The sequence below is a fragment of the Harpia harpyja genome, chromosome 17 (assembly GCF_026419915.1).
Source record: "Harpia harpyja isolate bHarHar1 chromosome 17, bHarHar1 primary haplotype, whole genome shotgun sequence".
Taxonomy (NCBI): Eukaryota; Metazoa; Chordata; class Aves; order Accipitriformes; family Accipitridae; genus Harpia; species Harpia harpyja.
Window position 1 is genome coordinate 8,118,336 of NC_068956.1, and position 21,247 is coordinate 8,139,582.

The window sequence follows — 21,247 nt, forward strand, 5'->3', positions numbered from 1 at the left end:
TATTCATATTTGGATGTATAAAATCACCGAAAATAAATCTGGACCTCAAAGGGTTGAGGTTGTTCTGCATCAGTGCAAAAGTTTTCTGAAGAAAAATCAACCAAGTACCTTTTCCCCCCAGAAGAGACAAGATAGTTCCTTCAGGAGCTGTTATCAGTGCTTTCAGTAGCCACTTCACTAATTTTTCTACCTTCTGTATGGGAGATTTATACTGCTGCTTCACTAAAGGCACGCAAGTAAAAACCTCCAGTTTTAACTGAATGCAGCCCGGTCATTTAAAATCTCTACTGGATCACAGTGCTAGATTTTCTCAGGACTACACCTGACTAGGAAAATACAATATGCCAGGTAATGTGCATAGCAATGAGCTTGGAAAAAAACTCCTTTGCAAATTAAATTAGGCTCACGCATCGTGGCAGGTGTCAGAGCAAGAGCGTGCCTCCGTGCCCGTGCACCTAGAGCTGTGCGAGCGATCCAGCACCAGCGGGTCTGACCTCGGGCAGAGGAACCCATTTTGTGCCAACTGACACAAAAGGGCGGGGGCACAGCGCCGGGGGTGGCCGCACGCCAGTGATGGGCATCACACTGGTCGGGTCTGGGGGATGCTGTGTACCTGTCCCGGGTGTCTGTGTGTACCTGTCCCGGAGGCTGTGTACCTGTCCCGGTGTGTGTGGACCTGTCCCGGGGGTCTGTGTGTACCTGTCCCAGGGGTGTATGTGTACCCGTCCTGGTGTGTGTGTAGCTGTCCCGGCGGTGTGTGTACCTGTCCCGGGGGGGTGTGTGTACCTGTCCCAGGGGCTGTGTGTACCTGTCCCGGAGGCTGTGTACCTGTCCCGGCGTCTGTGTACCTGTCCCAGTGTGTGTGTACCTGTCCCAGGGGTGTATGTGTACCTGTCCTGGTGTGTGTGTACCTGTCCCGGAGGCTGTATACCTGTCCCGGTATGTGTGTACCTGTCCCAGGGTGTGTGTGTGTACCTGTCCCGGGGTGTGTGTACCCGTCCCGGTGTACCTGTCCCTGTGTGTGTGTGTGCCTGTCCCGGGGTGTGTGTACCCGTCCCTGTGTGTGTGTGTACCCGTCCCTGTGTGTGTGTGTGCGCCTGTCCCGGGGTTCTGTGTGTGCCTGTCCCGGGGCTGTGCGTGTGCAGCCGCCCCGGGGGCGATGCCCGTCCCGCCCCCGCGGCACCGCCGGTGCCCCCGGCCGGGGGGGGGGGGGGGGTGGGGTGGGCGCAGCCGGCCCGGCCCGGCCCCCGGTGGCCCGGCGGGGAGGCGGGGAGGGCCGGGGCCAGCCCCGCCGCTGAGCCCTCCTCCGCCCCCGCCCGCCGCCTTTTCCCCGCCGCCGCCGCCGCCCGCCCGCCCCGCGCAGCCCTGCGGAGCTCGGGGCGGCGGCGCCGGGGCCGCCGGCCATGGCCGTGCCAGCCGCGCTGCTCAGCCCCCACCACCTCCTCTCCTTCTGCTTCCCCGCCGGCGGCGGGCTCCTGGGCTATGCCGACCTGGAGAAGGGCTACGAGGGCGGCGGCGCGGGCGAGGCGGGGGACTTTAAAGAAGCCACCAGGGACCTGCTGAGCTTCATCGACTCGGCCTCCAGCAACATCAAGCTGGCGCTGGACAAGCCGGTGAAGTCCAAGCGGAAGGTGAACCATCGCAAGTACCTGCAGAAGCAGATCAAGCGCTGCACCGGCATCATCGCCGCTCCCCCGCCGCCGCCGCCGCCCGCCCCGCCGCCGCCCGCCGCCGCCGCCGCCGCCTCCTCCTCCTCCTCCCCGCCCGCCGCCTGCCCCGCCAAGCCCCCGCCGCGCCGGGAGGCCTCGCAGGCGGCCAGCAGCCTCCAGAGCAAGAGCCTGGCGGCCCTCTTCGGCTCCCTGCAGCAGGGCCGGGGGCCGGCGGGCGGCGGCGGAGGAGAGGCGGCGGGCGGCGGGGCGGCGAGCGGCGGCGGCGGCGGCGGCGGCGGGGGGGGAGCGGCGGCGGGCGGCCCGCGGAAGGTGCCGCTGCGGGACCGCAACCTGCCGCCCTCCTTCTTCACGGAGCCGGCGCTGCCCGCCGCCGCCCGCGGGCCGCCGCCGGGGGCCAAGGAGCTGGAGAAGGGCGGCGGCGGCGGCGGCGGGGCGGAGGCGACCGAGTTCTTCGAGCTGCTGGGCCCCGAGTACGGCGCGCTGCTGCCCGAGCACGCCGCCCCGCCGGACGCCTTCCCCGGCGGCGGGGCCGCCGCCCGCCTGCCCGCCGAGCTGGGCCTGGAGCACGGCCTCTACGAAGCGCCGCTGCCTCTGCCCGCCGCCCACCACCACCCGCTGCTGGGCGGGCTGCTCTACCCCGAGCCGCCCTGGAGCCCGGCCGGGCCCTGCAGCCCCCCGAAGAAGGCGCCGGCCGAGGCGCTGCGCCCGCTCTACCCCGGCGGCGGGGAGCCGGCCCCCGGCGGCGGCGGCGGCGAGGAGCCCGGCGGGCACTTGTCGCCGGGGTTCGCCCCCTTCTTCCCCGAGTGCCCGCTGCCCCCGCCGCAGGTGGCCTACGACTACAGCGCCGGCTACCACCGCCCGGCCTACCCCGGCCTGTAGGGCCGCGCCGGAGGGCTCGGCGAACCGCCCCGGCCCCGCAGCGCTCCGCCCGGGACGATGAAATGGCGGCGGGGGGCCGGGAGAGGCCACCCGCGGGGACCCGACGGGCGCTCGGGGGGGGGGGGGTTGGGTGTGCGGGTGGGCGTGCGTGTCCCGAAACCACGGCCACGGCCCCCCCGCAGGATTCACCCGTGTGCTCTGCGAGTCGCCGCCTCCTGCGGTTTGGGAGACGCTGCAAATAAAATGTGAAATACTGGGTTCCTTCAGGTGTTTTTCTAGCGGCCGGCGACCACCTTCCCTTAGCCCTTTTCCTTAGGGGTCAGGCTGTGCCTTGCTGTAGGCAGAGGCCCTCGGCGTACCTGTCCTTACGCGGCGTCGGAACGGGGGCCGCGCTTGGCGAAGGCAGCCGGGACCGCTCGGACACGGTTTCGGTCTGAAAGTAAAACTCGGTCAACTCTTGCGGTGCGTTTAAAATTTTTCCCAGGTTGGCGTGCATCGCGAGCGCTGGCGGATGTTCAGCTGAGGACACAAAGGCGAGGAAAAAACATAAAAAATTAAAAAGTGAAGCAAAATTAAAAATGCTGCTACCAAAACTTAGTGTCCTGAAATTTAACAATGTCTTGCAGGATCTTGCAAACAGCAATTTACAGCGATACGTTAAGTTAATTGACGGCGTAAGTTCGGGACGAAAATGTACTGTAGCTGCTGCGGCGGTGTGATTCCTACGGACGGTTGGATTCCTTCCAGGAATGTGTCAAAGCTCGGAAAGCAACGCGGCTCGGTCTCATTGTGTACAGGAGATTATTTGATAATCATTTAAGTTATGTAAAAGAGTCTATGATAGGTCCTATAAAAATAAAGCTACACAATAGATCTAAGGTCTGTGGTTGTTACTGCCGTTGAAACGCGGCGTTCAAGGGGCTTTCACCGCGCCTCCACCCTCTGTAATGGTTTCTTGGCAGGAGTTAAGACGGGCAGTGGTTTTTGTCTTTCCCGAATCTTTTGAAATGCCGTATTTTATCCACAGCGACCCATGTGTGTTTTGCCTTCATTTGTACCGGCTGTTTCTTTAACTTACTAGAAAGAAGGGAATGATAATACGCTACAAAGCCATGGGATGAAAATTGTTACAGTTATGAAAACAAATCAAAATGCTCAGAGGTTTCCTATTGAGATGCAAGTCTTAAAAGGCAATCCCGCAGTCTGGCTCCCCGCCAGCCCCAAGGGGATTGTTTGTTTTTGAAACGGGATCCACATACGGATCAGCCTGAGGTTTTACCCACCGTGGTGACAAATCCTTGTGCCTTCTGTCTTTTAAAAGATAATGTGAAAGGTAAAACAGTTTTCTTCATTCATCAACCCAGATTTAACTTTTCAGAGACTCGGGGTCAAGATGTTGGGATGCGTGGAGAGGCGAAGCAAGATCTTTTGGAAATAAACCTTCAGGTAGTTTGTTTCGGAAATTGGCTTCATTTTACTTTTAAACAGCAAGAGCTGTAACTTAACGCTGCTGCCTCTTTCCTCCCCGAAAGCTGCCCAAGGTCTCCACAAAAGCTGTATGGAAAGGAAACACCGTGGATGAATGTCCACAACACTCCAGCGTCTAATAGCTGCACGCTGTTAAGGAAATGCTCTTTTCAAGTATAATTTTGCAGTAGTTTATTTAACTAAGCTTCACGAGAGCGTGTATGAGGAACAATGGGCGGCTGGTCCAGCCAAGGTAGCTACAAATTGGGTTAATCCTGCCCTGCTGCTGGTTTTGATGACGGGACAATGTCCTGCTCTGTGAACTCAGTCCTACCGCCTTCACTTTGGCAAACCTCCCGGTGAAGAGAGCGCGAGTTTGCATTCGCAAGCAGCGCTCTGCCAGGTCCAAGCAGAGCTTGCGTATAACCACGGTTTAGATTACCTAGGCAGGACCAGCTGGAGGGTTATTGCAGCTGGAGAGGTGGTTTTGTTTGTTTAGCAACTGCTTCAAGCATGTGAATTTGTAGCACGAACTGGCAGCTGCTTGGAGTATCTCAGCTCGAGGGTGCTGTGCTGATCTATCGTATTGCCCAGCTTTCTCACCTGAGCCGTGTGCCCGAGGTCGGCGCGTTCAGCAGGCCGAGCAGATGAAGGGGAAGCTGATAATGGAATGGTCTCTGCTAAGGAAAGAAAACGCCTTTTTCACTTAGGATTTCACTGAGCAATTTATTTATTTCACAAGCTCAATATGCAAATGTGTATTAACCGGGGATCTAATCCTGAAGACCTTGCAGCCTATCCTGTCAGCTGTCTCACAGACTTCAGTGAGGTTTTGCTCAGAAGTCTAAAAGAGGTCTTCGGGGATAGAGTCTGGGATATGCTATGTAGACGTTGCAAACCTGAATGGTTTGGTTGCCCACAGGCCTCACCTTTTGATTCCAAGTAGCCGTGAAGTGCCACAAATCTGACCTGCCGGTGGTTTTCACTCGTTTGGTGCTCTGCTGCCTTGGTGCCCTGTGGTGCTCAGAAGCTGAGCATCGTCAGCCTTCTTGGGCGAGATCTTGTCTCAAACCAGTGGGAGAAGCGGCTCTGTGGGTGTCAGCAGAGCCGGGCTGGTGTAAAACTGGCGCGGCGGCCCGCTCCAGATGCTGCCAGGTTGGGAGGGTTCTTTGTGGGCTTGCAAGAAGTTGGGAACGGGCTCCAGGAGTCAGCCTGACTGAACAGCAGCTGCGGATGTTGCTTCGGCTTAGCTTCTATTCTGCAATAGCTTCTTAAAGGGGGATTTTCAGTTCATAGGAGATTACACTGAAAAAAAAAAATCAATAAAAAATTAGTATTCTTCAAAGCACCGCTGCATTTCTGCCAGAGGATGGATGTATTTGAGAAGTACCTGGGATGGGAAGCCTGATGAGGCTGGAAAGGAGCTAACAATGGCGGGGTCGATCCCGGCAGCTTTCCCCACAGCAGAGGTCAGACAAAGGACTTCTGTGCAACTCCTGAGGAGCGCTGGAGCTCCTCTCCCTGCTGCGGAGGAGGCGAGGGCACGGCTACCAGACCAGGGCTTGCCATCTAGCGGAGCTGCAGCTTTCAGCTGCTTTGTGCATGTGTGGGCTCTTTTTGTTGCGGTTGTTTCCCCCAGCTTGAATAGTGCAGGCGCTGAAAATGTCACAAGAGTCTTGCTCAGGAACACCCTTGGGAACTTGTTTTCTCCACTGAAACGCTGAAGAGCATCATCTTAAGCGTCTGTAAGAATAAAACCTTTTGTAATCGAGCAAGATATTTTGGTTTATCTGCTGCACTTTTACGAGGAGTCTGTCCCTAACTAAAGCTGATCGTTTTTAGCTTTTCTGTCTTAAAAGAAGTGTGTCCCTTTGAATGGCAGTGGGTTCTCGTTTGGTTGGATCAAGGTCAGACTATCAAACTTTTGTTTTGCAAAGCCCCTGCACTGAGTTCCTCAGATATACTAAATTCCGTTTTGTTGCTGGTGTATTTTACACATACCATCTGATTTTACTGGAGATTTTGGTGGAAAAGCATACACAGCTGAATAATTTTTCATATGCAGTCAAAGATGATAAAGGGAAATAACAAGAACCCCTCGTTCTCTTTTTAAGTGAGGGAATCTTACCTTTCCTTAATGGTGATTTACTGATGAACAACAAAGGGTTCACCATGAATAGTTATTACTGCGTCTCAGTATTTTGTGACTTAAACGGTCTGGGTCTTTTCCAAAGCCGCTTCAAGAAAGCAGAAAGATCCCTTTATTTTCTTGAATGGGCTTTTGAAAAAGGCTCACTAACTATTTCATGACCTGAGCTTGGGATTGCTCTAATACAGCCTGACCGTCGACGATGAGTCACCTTCGATGAGCTTACATAGTTGTTCAAACAATGTTAGTAAGAAAGATACAGAAGTTTATTGTAAACTCTTTTTGTTTTCTGGCTTTTTGAATAAACTCCTTTTGGCAACAGTGCAAAAACTGAAGGTCATTCTGCAGTTATTGGCAACGGGAGGAAAAAGGTGGTGGAGCAATTCCGTAGTGATGTGCAAGCAATTACGATGGAAATGTGAGAGTTCAGGCCTACAAACCTGACTATATGAAATGAGAGTTGGGAATGCTTTTAGGATAGCTTTGTGTCAACTGAAGACCTGCTCTGTAATAAACTCATCTCTCATCTTTAAGATTGGTAACCACTTGTTTAAAATCCAGTGGTTTTTGTAACACATCTACAGAAAAGAGTAAAAATAGAGTGCATTATAGTGACGCCCTCTCCCAAAATCTGTGTGGATAAAGATTGGCAGAGGATTGCTGAAAAGTGAATGTTATGAAAGGTGAGGGGAGAACTTCTATTTTCTGTGTTTTATAGTATGTTTCAATACCTCACTGTAACCTTGATTAACCTTGGTGACTCCCCTCCATCACTGGCATCCTCACTAGACCGGAGGTTTTTAGTCTTTTATACTTTTTGGACCTCCTCCGTAGCAACTGTAAATGTGCTGTCAAAACCTTATTTTTTGTGGGTTTTTTTGGTTGTAGTCCACAGACCCACAGTTGTCCAGAGATCACAGATTCAACTCACTGCATTGCTGTCCATGGGAAATATTTTTAATTGCTTGAATTGGCCAGTGTAGGCTTTGAGGAATGAGCAGCATTTCTCAAATGACCCTTCATCTCTCCTTCTCTGAGATGGGGGAATCACGTCTTATTTATGAAATCTCTGTGACCCTCCCAGAGACAGCTAAACCCGCACGCTTTACGCTGTGCTCCCTCCAGGTAGTCCCCGGCAATGTTGGGCATATAAGAAAATGTGAATTGGTCCGTAATAAGGGATGGAGGACCGGAGTCAAGCTTTGTATTAACGGGTTCTGGTGCTCCTGTTAGTGCGCGTTTTGTGTGTTAGGGTGTCTCCTGGTGGGCATTTTAGACTGCCTCAGTCTTAGCAGCTAATTGTTATTCATTCTGCAGGCTCTGCTGAAGAAATTCTGGCAAATCCTGCTGTGCCAGATGAAGAGGTGACTGTCCCCATTTGCCACCCTGCCTCTTTGCCATAGGTGCTATCCCTTAGCTGTGTGTACTGAAGGGAACTGTATCTGTGCCTCTATTACTCCAGGCTGTGATCAGTGCCCAAGTCCATCGTCAAGGATGGTTGGAAGTGAACTGTGGCTTGTACCGATTAGCTCAGGAACGGCTGGAGTTCAGCTCAGCCATTTCAGCCACAGCTCAGCTAAGCAAATCTGCCTGCAGGCTGGGACTGAGTTAAATCTGAGATACTGGGTGACAACAATATTACTGTACTAGTAGCTGGAGGTAGATACTGCTTTCTGTTTCTTGAGTAGAAGCTGGGCATAATCATCACTGACTTTTAATTTGATGCTGCCAAGACACTCTTCAAATGTAAAGAATCCTGCCTGAGACAGGCTGCTGGACCAGGGATGGTGGCACAGGAGAGGCAGCGGCCCAGATTTTGTCTCTTCTCTTAATTGCAGACTGTGGTACAGGCCCTTCTACACTACAAAGTAAAGAATGAGTTTATAGGGACTGATCCCCACAACCTGTTTCAGTGGCACGAAGCAGACGTGGCCCTTTCTGCAGGCGGTCATCCAAAGCTCACGGTGGAGAGCCCGAGCCTGTGCCGAGCATACTGCGGTCTCTGCTGCAGGTTCAGGCTGAGACAACGCTCCAGGGTGGCCTTGAGAGCTATCCTGGACGCTCCCTTAGTATGACATACGTCCTGTTTCCTTCTCCTCCCATGTCTTGTTGATGTGTTCAGCTCCTGAGCTAGCTGGAGTGCTTCTCTGGGTATTGAGGCTGAGCATCCTGAAAGGTGCTCTTTCCTCCCAGTGGTTAAAAATGAGGTTCACAGTGAATTTGTGAGATCTCTGGAAATCTCCGCGATTTTCCGAACCAATCTGCAGGAGTTACAGGTTAAAATAGGATTTATTGTCCTGACTGCTGACTATATGAATACAGCCAGGGTGACTGTGAGTTGAGCTGGACTCCAACGGATCTCTTGTTCGAATAATACCAGCCGGTGTTACAATTCTGCGATCAAATCCCTTCCCAGTTCCAGCAGCCTCTTCCCTGTCAGTGGTTTGTCAGCTAGATTCATTAGGTCTGGAGCAAGCAGCCCTGTTGTTCTCGATATACAGACAGCAGAGATCAGATGATAGGTAAAATTGGACGTGAATTCTAAATAAAAGGGAAATTCCATCCTTCTACCCCCATTTGTCATCAGCGGGTAACTAATAAAAGGAATCATTTTTTGCACAGTAATGCTTCACAGGAGAACTGGGCTTTAAAGAATAGCTATGATTGCTTCTGTGCACTCAAATAATTGAATATAAATCAATTACCACCATTTTAGGTATTTGAACAGCCAAGCTTGCTCTGTGAAGAAAAAAACCTTTCTTTCCTGTTTAATAGCCAGACCTTTAGCTTCTTTGTTTATCTACATATCTGGGACAAATGATTCAAACTCAGTCATTAATTAGTGATTTTTATCAAGATTTTCCTTTCAGGACTGAAAGGTCAGCACACCCTTGAAGTGCTAACAAAACAAATGTCTTCAATTTGCACATGAAGTCAAGGCTTGTGAGGAAGAAGCCTCAGAAAATGACTTAAAGGGTAGAGGTTTAATTCGGCGTGGCTACTTGTACGAACACGCCTGGTGTGCTAAGCACAAATGTGATGACCAGGTAGCCGAAATTTTATCCGAAAGTCTGTGATTAACATTTTCTATGGATTAGATAACCCTTCAGGCCTAGGGCCAGCTGACAGAAACGCCAGGCACAAGGGCTGAAGTAAAAGTTGGGCTAGAGGAGCATGGCCCTGACTTCGAGATAGTTTGGTTTTATTGTATTGTGCAGAGACCCTTTGGTTGTGAGAGCCACACGCTGGCTCCTAGATGCTGGGGATCAGCCAGTGCTGCAGCCTGCGGCAGAGTGCTCCCAGCAATGCGCTGCCTTGGTTGATAGACGGGCCCTGCCGGGGAAGGAAGAACACGTTCTACTATGGGACAAACACCACCTGACTAATCCAGAGCAGCTGGGATTACAAAGAAGATGCAATTTTGTTAAATAGGAGGGGACGTGAGTGACCAGGTAAAGAGAAGCGAAGGGTTTTTCCTGGCTAAGAGGTAATTTAGGTATCAGTCAAACGCTAGGCTTAGCATCATGTTAGGATGCCATGATGATCCTTTCTGGGCTTGAAATAGGCATTAATATTGTCACATCATTACCTGTATTGATACCTTTTTCTTGAATTTACGCAATTTTTATCACTGGTTTCAAATCACGTCATTTTTCATAGGAAGAGACAAAGAACAACTTGGAACAGAGGACTCGTTCTGCTGCTGAAAGAAAAAGCGGGAGCAAACAGAGAAAGCCAAAATGATTGGCTATGAATATTCTTGCTTAAATTAGAAAACAGACTGCAGACAGACAGCAGCTAGAAGTGCCACGATATTCAACTTGTGTTTTTCCTACACTGATTTAATCCCTTTTACTAACAACTAATGTATCACCTGGTAGGGCAGCCACACAGCAATTTCTGCTTTCCGTGAGGAGTCCCTCCGCAGGAGAGTTTTCTTGTACCAGACTGGCCAAGAGAAAAAAAAAAATTCATTGCCACTGCTTCAGTCCCTGGTAAAATGGGATGGACCACTAACAGGCGCTTCTCAGCCACGTAGAAGCCACGGGCAGAAGTCAGTCCTCGGCAGCCCTCAAGTGGTTCACTTTGAATCCTACGCGTTGGCGTCCCAGCCCTGGCAAGGAAGCCCCCGGGGCGGGCACGGTCTCCCCTCGAAGGGGCGCCTGCCGCACTTGCTCCTTTCCCAGCTCCCGCCGACAAATACATTGGAAGGCTGAATGCTGGGCTGCCCACGCTGGCAGTGGGCAATGAGCAAGCTGCAGGCAGCGCGGATCGGTTCCTTCTGCCGCAGCTGGGCTCTTCTTTTTGTCCCGAGAGTCAGAGCAGCGGGGCCGGTGGCACGCCTGTGATCAGCAGCGTACCTCCAGGGTGTTTCTTCTGCGTTAGGAGACAGCTTGTGGGGACGAGCGGGACGGTGGCTGACGCCAGCGCCCTTAAACACCGCGTCCCGCCCTCCAGGGCGAGTCCCAGCCCAACGGGGCTGCTCAGCTGCCCGCTGAACTCCTGCGGGGCTCGCCCTGCCCCGCGGGTCCGCGCGGTGCCCGGACGGGAGGCAAAGTGACTCCCCTCCAGCTGAGGCCCGCTCCCCGGAAGGCGGCGGGAGCCGCGGGACGCCGCGGCCTTCGGCACGACGACGGCTCTCGTCCCGACGACGGCTCTCGTCCCGGGGCCGGAGCGAGCCCGCTCTACGGCGGCGCCCGTCCACGCCCCAGGGTCCCCGCGTCAGCCGAACCGCCCCGACCCCGGCACGAGGGCACCCGCCTTCCCCAGGCGGCTGGCGCGACCCCGGCTGCGAACCGGCCCCGAGGACGCGCTCGCTGCCGCGCTCGCTGCCGCGCTCGCCAGGACCGAGCCCACGGCCGCCGCCCTCGCCCCTCACACCAGCTCCCCGGCCCTCCTTCCCTCCGCTCCCTCCGCCTCTCCCCCAGCCAGCTCCAGCGCCGCCCCCGGGCCGGCGAGGCCCGCCAATCACGCGCCCCGGCGGGGACGGCCCGCCAATCGCTCGCTCCCAGGGGGGACGGCCCGCCAATCACGCGCCCCCGGCGGGGACGGCCCGCCAATCACGCGCTGCCAAGCCGGCAGGCTGCCGCCCACCCGGTGCCAGCTCTCAGAGCCCCGGGGAGGTTCCAGAAGGAGCGGCGGGGCCGGGGCGGGAGGGGGTGGGCGGCCTGGGCCGGGGCGGGGGCGGGGGGTGCTGGCCCCCACCTGAGCGGGGTCCCACCGGGAGCCTGCCCACCAGCGTGAACCCGGGCACACGGAGGGAGCCTTGGCCGCAAGCCGTGCTCCCCGGGGGACGCAAAACCGCCTCAGGAATGCTGAGGGGAACCCCCCCGCCCTCGGTCAGTCCTCCGCTCTTGTAGCGACGCCGGGTTTCGTCAGAGAGGGTCCGTGTCCTGCAGAGTCGGGACGAACGGGCAGTCGCAGCGGAAAGAACCTTACAGCAAGGCTGACTGACCGAAGGCAGCGGTCCCCGAGAGCGTTAGCAAAAGAGAACGGAAGGAAGCGGGCGTGCGAGAGCGGGGCAACGCGCACAGTAACGGCACGGGTCCGTGCAGGGTGCCTTCCCGGCCCTCGTGCGTCCCGCTCAGACGAGGGTCCTCTGTCGGGGCGCTGGCTCGGGAAGCCGCCCGTGCTGCCCTTCTCTGTCCCAGGAGGAATCCCAAGCGCGCAGCGCAGACAGGCCGGGTGCCGTCTGCTGGTGGCAGGAGGATCTCGAGTCTCTCTTGACCCTGTCAGGCCCCAGCCTTGCATCCCTGCAGGGGCCCCTGTGTGGTTCAGGCACGGCTGAGCCAGTTCTCACTGGCCTCCAGGGACAGCCCAGGGTGTTGAACGACCTCAAACGCACGCTGCGTGATCCCGAGAGCACGTGGAGCTCTCCCCGCCTCGTGAGCTCGGCCCTGGACGCTGCTACTGTCCTGCAAGACGGGCAGGCTCCATTAAATCACGAGAGAGAGAGGCAATGACCCTGACTTCTGGACTGATCCTTACCATGGACTTACCAAGCGATGCTCACCTGAACCCTTGGGCTGACTGCCTGTGACGCTCCCTGGTGACCCGTGGGTTGGATCACGCTCTGAACGCTTTTTCTTCCCTCACACGAGCCATAGCCAGCAAACACACCAGCTATCCTGTTTTCCAAGCTGCTCTCAGGGGACAAGGGGTGGTAGGAACCCCAGCGTACCCAAGCTAGCGGCCCGGATCCTCCCGAGCCCAGCCGTGGATGCTGCTTGCGCACACTACGTGCCGCCCTTGCATTTTCTGCTGGGCGCAGCCGAGGAAGCGCTGCCCACAGCCAGAGGCTCTCTCTGGTGGTGTCCCCGTGTCACAGAGCCCTGGGGAGGCCTCCCCTAGCCCAGAGCGATTGTCCCTGCCCCCCTCCAAAGAAGGCACCAGCGGGATGCCAGTATCCTTGGCCGTGATGGGGAGGGTGAGCTGTACGAGGGCAAAAAAATCAACGACCTCTCTGGCCTTGGCCCAGAGAACCAACGGGGGAGCAATGCCAGGCTACAGAGGAGGGGCAGCGAGCAGCTTAGGGAGAAGAGAGCCTGGTGAGCCCGGACAAAAAGCTGCTTGGGGCAGATGGAGGGTCTGCCTGGGCTTCGTTGCAGAAAGGAGAGGCCATTCAGGCAACCGTTTAAGCTGTGAGACTTTGCACGTTGCCTTCGTGCCACACAACAACCTGTGGGATGCCCTGGAGGATTGCTAACCCACCTTCCTTTCCCAGCTCCCGCCGACAAATACATTGGAAGACCCTCCCGCTGGAAGCGACCCTCTTTATTGTTCACTAGGCAGTGGGGTTTCGCTCCTCTGCAGCCTCCCTCGGGACTTCCACAGCTCTGCTCTTGCGCCCGTCTTCCTACGGGGCCTCCCTTCTCTTCTCCAGCAGCCTCCGCACCCGGATGCCCCGCACGGGACGGCAGCTGCAGCAGCAGAGGACGACACTCTCGCTTGGGCTGTCGAGCTGCCCGCCTCTGCCTGCCCCCAGCCCCCTTCCCCTTGGTCTCCGGGGGAGCCTGAGCCCGCGGCCGGCCGCTGGGCTGCAGGGGGACAGCGGGAGTCGGGGCCTCTTCCCCGTCATTCCCTGCCAGCAGCAGCCAGGGGACGGATGGAACCACGGGCAGGCAGCCTGCAGCCCGGGTCCCTCAGGCGGCCCGCTGCCGCTTCGCTCGCACGGGCCTTTGGGGGAGCTGGCACTCGCTTACTTGCTCAGTGACTCGTCCAGAGCAGCTGCCTCTGCCGCCTTCTCCGGGGGGCGAGGGATGAGAAGACGCTGCTGCTTCCGCTCCACCGGTGCCACCTGAGCGCCAGGCCCGCCACCCCCTACAGAGAGCCGTCCTCTGGGCGTCAGCGGCACCTGCATTGGCGTGAGACGAAGATGGGACCCCGGCCCGAGCCCACTCCAACCTGCAGCACCACGGGAGGCGGCGATGCAAAGACCTCGCCCGTCATCCAGCCCCCTGGCCACCCACCCGGCGTTCTGAAGCCAGGCTAGAGCACCGTCCCCAGTCAGGGACGCCGCTGGTGTAGCTGCAGGTCCTGAGCACAGCCGTGTGCTCAGCACAGCCGTCAGTGCCACCCCAGAGCGGGGCCAGGGCCCGGCCCGCTCCCCCCGTGGCCCCTGCACCTCGCACTTGGCTCCCTGCAGGCAGCACAAGGCAGGGAGGGGACTGTGCTGGGCACGGCAGGAGCTCCCAGTGCAAACGCCGTGCTGCCTGCAGCTTGTAACCCACCATCCCTGCCCACCGCCCTGCTCGCTGCCCTTCCACGAGCAAGCACCCCAGGAGGGTGTGTTTCACGGCATTTCACACCACGGCTCCCGGGGAGCAGGAGAGCCCATTCCTGCCGCTGCTCTGCCTCGCCCGTGGCCTTTGGGAAAACAATGCCCCGGCTCTGGCAAGGAAGCTCCCAGGGTGGGCATGGTCTTCCCTCCCAGAAAAAGCGCCTACCGAACTTGCTGTGTTCTCGCCAGCCTTCCCCTTCCTCGCCAGCTCCACGAGCCGCAGGGAGGATGCGCCGTCTTCCAGCAGCTTGTGCTTGTCAGCCTGCGTTTTCAGCTACGGGGCAAGCAAATCCACAGGACGTGTTTTAGGTGGAGGTGCAAAGCCAGGAGCTGTCACTCGACGGCACGGCAGGCCTCCCAGCGGGGTTTGCCCAAGCTCAGGACAGTTTCCCCTGCAGCCTTCTGTCTCCAAGGAATTCAGCAGGAGAGGCTTCAGCCCTTCGCCTTGAAGCCCAGGGGAAGAAGGCTTTCCCTGCGGTGGCCTTGGAAGGACTCCTCATCCTCAAGGGAGGAAAGAGAGGCTCAGAAAGTGCCGGTCCTTCTCCCGGAGGGAAGCTTCCCAGTCAAGCACAGAAGGAAAAAGTGTCTGCAACGGCCCCCCGTGGGCAGAGAAAGGTTAGGTTTTGGAGTGCTTTAAACATACCTGGGCCCTCTCTGCCTCATTCCTCTCCCTGCGAGCCTGGTACTCTGCCCACATGCGCTCCTCCTCCCTTTCTTTCTGGAGCCGCTCCTCAGCCAGCGATGCCCGGAGACTCCTTTCATCCCGCTGCATACACAGGTAGCAGACTTCCTGCCGGGAGTAAAAGCAGGCAACGGCGAGAGCGACGTCAATGAGGGAAATGTCCAGAATCAGCACGCATCGAATGACGCAGGCATGCTGCCCGCAGGGGGTACCTGTCCTGCTCTCCGGTGACCCTCACAGACAGGGTGTTGAGTTTGGGGCCGGGCCGTAGCAGACCGCTTGCTCTTCCTGTCTCCCTTCCTTGAAGAGCTCTCCTCGCGCACTGCTGGCAGTCTGCAAGCACGCAAGAGGGGGAGTTTCGGCTATGGCTTGTGCTCGCCAGCCCGCTGCCGCGCGGGCAGCACACGGCAGCTCTCCGCATGGACCGTCCCTCGTCTCTGCTCTGTCCCAAGGAGAAGCTGTGACCCGAGCTGCGGCAGCAGCCCCCAGAAGCAGAGCTGAGGTGCCCACGCGCAGACCCCGTCCAGAGGAACCCTCTCCCTTGCCAGTCCCTGAGCCCTGCCCTCCTCTGACCAAAAGAAGAGGCTCCCTTGCAGCTACGGAGAATGAGGAAAGTCAGCCGTAGCCTTCTGCTGTGAGCGTCTGCAGGCAGGTCCCAACAGGGCTGCACGCTGGCAGCAGGGGCAGGAGAGCAACCCCTGCTAAAACCTGCTTTCTGCTCACTGCCCCGCAAGGAGAGGGCAGTTTGCCAGGACGCGTGTTGCAATGGGTTTGGAGTTCACCAAGACCCTCTGACCAAAGGCAGGCTCTCGCTGCCTCAAGGACCAGAGCCCTGGGGTTGCCTCCTCCACCTCCCCACCAGCCTCACCGGAGGGAAGGCTCTTTTGCCCCGGCAGCCTCGCCCAGGTCTCCTTCGACCGTCACCCGAGGCAGTCTGGCCGGAGAGAGACGTTCGCGCGAGAGCAGCTGGCGCTTCTCAGTGAGAGGCCCTGTAAGAAGGTGACAAAAAGGCTCTTCAGAGCAGCCCCTTGGTGACCATGCGACCGGGCAGGGACCAAGCCTCTCTGCGTGCCGGTGGGGAAAGGGGCTAGCAGAGAGGGACGGGGACACTCTTGCACACCAATCTGAGCCTGGGGCTTTCTCCCTCCGAACCGTGCCCAGATTTTCATTGATGTGGCCTGACAGTGCTCCCGCTGGTCTTCCTTTCTCCCTGCATTTCACAGGCGGGGAGGCGAGCCTTGGGTCTCTCCGCTGCCATCGTAGCCCCAGAGTGTCCCTTTGGACACATCCAGCCCACGGAGGAGTTGTCAGCAGACCGGAGCTACGGGAGCCCAGTGCGGAAGGGGCCTAAGCAGTACCGAATGCAGCTGGAAGCGCTGGGCTGCCCTGCCATCTTGGTCCCTACCAAGGGCCTGCAGAGCTACTGTCACAGGAATCGGAGTCACAGGAGGGCCTCCTCCTGCACAAAGTACGGCCTTTTGGCCGTGGCTCTGAACCCCTTGCCCTTAGCAGAAGGCGCAACAGGGGAGGGTAGAGAGGTCTCGCAGGAGCCACCGCGCTCACAGTACCTGTTCGCTTAGCCTCTTCCTCCCTCCTCGCTTCTCCCTTCTTCTTCTTCTCCGCCTGCCCCTTGGGAGTCTGAAGAGCCCCTTCCCCAGCAGCTCTTCCAGGTGCTACATAGAGCCCGATCCTGGAAGCGAGAAGACAACGGCAGTCTGAGTCCAGGGTGCCACCTCCCAGGGCTGCAGGGCTTGGTGCCACCTTCTGAGAGATGCTTGCTGTGGCTTGGGCAGGGAAGGGGCAATCACTAGCCCATGGGCTGCGCTGTGAATCCACCCATCTTCCAAGATAAGCAGGAGCAAGCGTGGAGTAATGGGGGATCCAGGCCTCGGGAAGGGTCTCCCTCCAGCTCCTTCCCGAGCAGCGGGCAAGCCCTGGCACTACCGGCCGACCCAAGAGAAGCTGAGAAGCTGCCGACGTGGTCAGCGGCCAAGGGCTGCAGAAGCAAACGTACTCACTTGGGAAACACGACCACATCGCCAGAAGCCGTCTGGGAAAGGGCGTCCTTTCTGCCTGATACGGCCGAACACGTCATGCTTGACCTCTGCAGGAGAGACAGCCCCGCGTGGGACCATTGCCAGGAAAGGAGCCCGTCGCCAACCGAGGCAGCCGGCCTTTGGGCCGCTAAGGCAGAAAGCTGCCCTCTGGCAGAGCTCCCCGTCCTCAGCGTTAACCCCTCCTTACTGGAAGCAGGAGCTGCACAGCGAGCGCCTGCACCCCAGTCATAACGCCGCCTGGCTTTGTGCAAGGGCGAGAGGCAGCCGTCTCAAGCAGGAGACGAGTCAGACCCACAAGGAGAAGTCACTGCCAGCGGCCTTTCCGGGCATTTCCCAAGAACCCACGGTGGTGCTGGCGGAGCGAGACACTCACGCTGAGGAGAGATTTCAGCAGGCGGCCGGTGCTATCCAGGCTGCAAACAAAGTCCGCGGAAAATTGCATTTTGACTTTGTTCTTCCGGAAGCGCAGGCAGCCCATGTCCTTGAAGATGAAGTCCACATCCTGCTTCTTTGCCAGGGTGTAAGACAGAAAAAGCAGGGTCTCTTGAACGCAGCGCTGCACCGTGTCCCGAGGAATGCGGGTGTCCAAGGATACCGAGGTATAATTCAACAGAACGATGGAAAGAGCACCTAGGAAAACGCAAGCGAGGAGCAAAGTAGCTTTGCTGAAGTGGAGGACAGTCATGTACGGGCCGCCGCCGAGCCCGCGGGCAAAGCTGTGCTGCAGAGCTTCTCTAGAATAGTCCTCTGGTGCAGCCCAAAAGCGAGATGTTTGTAGCCCCTTCCTGTCCCCAGCTCAAAGCACTCTCTGGGCTGAGAGGCAACGCTGGAGAGAAGAGACTCCCTGAAAACACAGAGTTCCGAGGGCCTGGTGCCCCACACCACATCCTCCCTGCTGCCCGCCGGCACCTGCAGCTGTGCCAGCTGCCATGAGCAGAAATGACGGTCAATGCGGCCATCAGGGTGCAAACAGTGCAGAGAGGGACCTTTTCAGCAGCTGCGGCTTGGCAGCCGGCGGAAGGCGGGGGGCTGTCTTTGCTTGTGAGGAGCTCGGGCTGATCTCAGGCCTTTCTCAAGGAGCCCTAGACTCCTCTCAGTCCCCTGGCAGCAGCAGTTCCACAGGCACCCCGACGGCCTCACAAGGGGAGGCCATCCCGTTCATCCGCCTGCTTACCAGGAAGAGTTTCTTTCTCGTACTGGAGCCCGTGAACCCATGCAAAGTTCTCCGACAGCTGGAAGATGGGCTTCAGCGTGTGCAGGAGATCAGACGCGCCCGTGGACAAATAGTGTTTAATAAGGCAGAAGGTGCCCAGTCCAGGTATTGTGACGCCCTGAAAAGAGAGACAAAAGGAGGAACAGGGCTCAGGATTTCTGCAATGGGACACGGCTTCTGCGAGCAAGGCGATGGGCTGTTGTGCCTCGGCTTATGGGGAAGGGGCTGGACGGCGGCAGCCTGGTGAGCTTTGGGGATGGCCTCGCCCTCTTTCACCTCCCTCAAGGGATGCTCCAGACCAGAGAAACACCCTCAGCTAGGGAGGACCCCCCAGGGGCTTTCCAGCAAGTGGGGAAAGCCTGGAGAAATGGCTCAGGCCAAAAACCGCACAGTCTGGCAGTGGGCAATGAGCAAGCTGCAGGCAGCGCGGATCAGTTCCTTCTGCCACAGCTGGGCTCTTCTTTTTGTCCCGAGAGTCAGAGCAGCGGGGCCGGTGGCACGCCTGTGATCAGCAGGGTACCTCCGGGATGTTTCTTGTGCTTTAGCAGGTGGCTTGCAAGTTGAGGACTCCTGGAACGGGCAGGGTAGGAGGGGATGAGGAGATGGCAAAGCCCACCTTGTTCAGCACAAGCTGCCGGAGGATGTACTGGGATATGCTATTCCAAATTCTCACAATCTCTGGAAAGCAAGAGAAAGGGAGGTCATGCTCCATGTCAGCCCAAGGCACAGAGGCGGCGGGTGCCAGTGTCCTGGGATACACCCTCCCCAGGATGAACTCCGGCACCAGAGGGGAGCCCCCCCTACAGCAGCGCTCATCAGACAGCGCCCGATGGCCTCACCATCATCCGAGAGGTTCATGAGGGTTGGAATCATGAGGCGGCCACGACACAGGATGGGAGCGCTCCTGGCCTCCATCTGGCTCCGGCCCTCCTCCGTCCTTCACCAAGCAGCCGTCCCACACCGGTTCGCTGCCTCCAGTTGCCTTCTGCACCTTGCTGTGAGGTGTCTCCTCAAGAGCAAAGCAGCAGCCAGCACCTCGCTCCTGAAGGCCTCGCAGCCAAGTGTGGGCTGGCGCGGGCAGCAGCGCTGGTCAGTGGGAGGTGTCTCTAGGTCACAACTGGCCCCATCGCCACCTCACCGCGTGTGTCACAAGCGGGGGGCACGTCATGCACCAGCAGCTCGGCCCCTCCAGGGCGTTTGGGTTCAAGTGACTGATCATCTCTACCCTGGGGCCAACCCACTAATTCCTGGGCTGCCAGACTCCAAGAGAGGGAGGATCAAGCCCTGCCCTTGCCACAGAGGGGCCTCTTTTTATCCTCTGGCTTTATGTGATATCTGTCACGCCTTGTAGGGACGAGGCCAGCCAGAGAGATGGCAGCCCCTGCCTGGCTCTCTGAGGACAACGATTAATCCTGGGACCTGGGTACCTTCAGCCCCCAGCTCCCCTGGAGGAGGCAACGGCTGTTGTGGGAGATGTCTAAAAGTGTCTCCCATGCCTGGGCTCTGTCCCTCTCAAGCTGTTCTGTGTGAGCCTCGAAATCAGCCCAGAGACACTTCTCCTCTGCTCTCTCTCTTCTGCTGCTCCTCGGTGTTCATGAAATATGAACACTAATGACACAGAGATGTAGAAGGTGCCTTTCCGGCTCCCTTATGTCCGCCTCAGACAAAGGTCTCCGTCTGGGCTCTCGCTCTTGCTGTCCTTCTGGCATCCCGCAGGAGCTGCCCTCCCATGCTGGCAGCGGTCTGCGGACACGCAACAGGAGTCGTCTCCTCCTCAGCTTGTGCTCACCACAAGGTTACCCGTGCGTGCAGCAGAAGGCATGGCTGCTGGAGAACGGTGCGTGGCACACGGCGGTGGCCCCGAGCTGTGCTGCTCAGCTGTGGCCTCCTGCCGCGGGTGCTCAGCTGCAGGCCTTCCCCTCGGGACAGAAAGACCAACGCTGACACTCCACAGGGCAGGCGCCTGGGGGTGGCCATCCCTCCTCTCCTGCCCCTTCCATGAGACACCGCTGGGTGGTCCAAAATACTGGCCTAGGTTCCTAAGTGTTGTGGACACATATTTAGCTAACGGTCGCAAGAGCATTCCAGACGCCTTTAGAAGGCCTTGAACAGAATAAACAAGAAGACAAAAAAAGAAAGATGCCAATTAGAAGAACACAGGTGCGCTTTCCACGATAAAGGGAACTTGGCACGAAGAACCTCAATTCGGCAGTTTATCTTGACCAATTAGACCGAGACAAGTTTCGCATGTTTTAGTTAGTATAACCAATTGTGTCCTATGTTTATGCGCGTGTACGGAGTTAGTATAACCAATTATATTTTAGCTTATGGCGCGTGGACAGCTGATGCTTAGCTTGACAAGGTATATAAGCACGCTATTTGGGCAATAAAGGGAGAACAACTTTAACCGTATCGGTGTCCTGTTGTTACTCGGCTCACGTCTCCAGATGGTTCCCTGCAACAAGTAGCGCCCGAACAGGGACCTGACAGCTTGCTGAAACCTCCAAAGCATCGCAGAAAAGTGATACCGGGAGGCTGGACCTGACAGCTTGCTGAAACCTCCAAAGCATCACAGAAAAGTGATACCGGGAGGCTGGGGACGTGAGAAGCAGAGGTGGGCACGAGCCGAAAGCAAAGCGTCAGAGCCTGGAGTTCGCGCAGCTGAGCGACCCTCTGCGAAGGTAAGAACCTCATGGAAGACGAGGCGGCGGTTCGGCTCCTCGCAAGTATCCTCTCAAAGAGAGGGCTCGAGGCAGATATTAAAGGGATTCAAGCCCTTGTTAAGTGGGCCTGAGAGAAGGGACGGTGCCAGTCAGCTCCGCTTTTCTTCAATCCGCAAGAATGGCGAGAGGTTGGGGATTTACTCTGGGCTGACACGACTGAAGGTGGCAAGGAGGGTAAGACAGCCCGGGAGCTGGGACCAGTGTGGAAAGATGTAATAAAGACCTTAAATGCCATGAAAGCAGAAAGGACAGTGGCTGCGTCTGCTTTTGCTGCTCTCTCTCCCACCGCAAACGAAGGGGAAACGCGGGGAGAAAAACATAATGCAGCGAGAGGGACTTTTGGCTTCCCTGGAGCTTGTCCGCCTGCTCCTGTGCCCTTGACTTCTGCTGCACTCCCTGGGACTGCCGATATTAATCAGCCATCTGACGGTTCCCAAGCCTCCCTAACCGTACGTTTAAAGGAAACCCTACAGAATCAGGAAGCGAGTAAAAATCCACCTACGAGAAAACAGCCCCCAGATATTGCCGCTCAACATGAACAAATTATACCTAGCATACACCCTCCGTTGCCTCCGTCTACGCCTGGGTCGCCTCAAGAGCATGAAGAGGGGCCGGAGCTCACTTTGC

At 57.3% G+C, this 21,247-nt stretch overlaps 2 protein-coding genes and 1 long non-coding RNA gene across 3 annotated transcripts; 1 reads left to right on the forward strand and 2 right to left on the reverse strand.

The window, feature by feature from the left end:
* The first annotated feature begins 1,315 nt into the window (after positions 1-1,315).
* Positions 1,316-2,659, forward strand: FAM181B (family with sequence similarity 181 member B). The gene has a single exon (XM_052812936.1). It carries the CDS (start codon positions 1,404-1,406, stop codon positions 2,547-2,549), a length of 1,146 nt encoding a protein of 381 aa, XP_052668896.1. The 5' UTR covers positions 1,316-1,403; the 3' UTR covers positions 2,550-2,659.
* Positions 2,660-4,728: 2,069 nt separating this feature from the next.
* LOC128153516 (uncharacterized) lies at positions 4,729-5,550 on the reverse strand. Its single transcript, XR_008238989.1, has 2 exons — positions 5,407-5,550; positions 4,729-5,321 (listed from the first exon to the last, which is right to left on the reverse strand). It is a non-coding gene; the product is annotated as an uncharacterized LOC128153516 (long non-coding RNA).
* An 8,121-nt stretch (positions 5,551-13,671) lies between these two features.
* On the reverse strand, positions 13,672-15,048 carry CCDC81 (coiled-coil domain containing 81). Its single transcript, XM_052813047.1, has 5 exons — positions 15,032-15,048; positions 14,840-14,960; positions 14,589-14,735; positions 14,112-14,219; positions 13,672-13,701 (listed from the first exon to the last, which is right to left on the reverse strand). Exons 1-5 carry the CDS (start codon positions 15,046-15,048, stop codon positions 13,672-13,674), a joined length of 423 nt encoding a protein of 140 aa, XP_052669007.1.
* Positions 15,049-21,247: the final 6,199 nt, after the last annotated feature.

Coding starts and splice junctions, on each gene's coding strand:
- FAM181B (XM_052812936.1), top strand. CDS start 1,404: ATGGCCGTGCCAGCCGCGCTGCTCAGCCCCCACCACCTCCTCTCCTTC.
- CCDC81 (XM_052813047.1), bottom strand. Junction 14,736..14,839: donor GTCACCGGAGAGCAGGACAG/GTACCCCCTGCG, acceptor TACTCCCGGCAG/GAAGTCTGCTACCTGTGTAT. Junction 14,220..14,588: donor ATGAGGCAGAGAGGGCCCAG/GTATGTTTAAAG, acceptor CTTGCCCCGTAG/CTGAAAACGCAGGCTGACAA.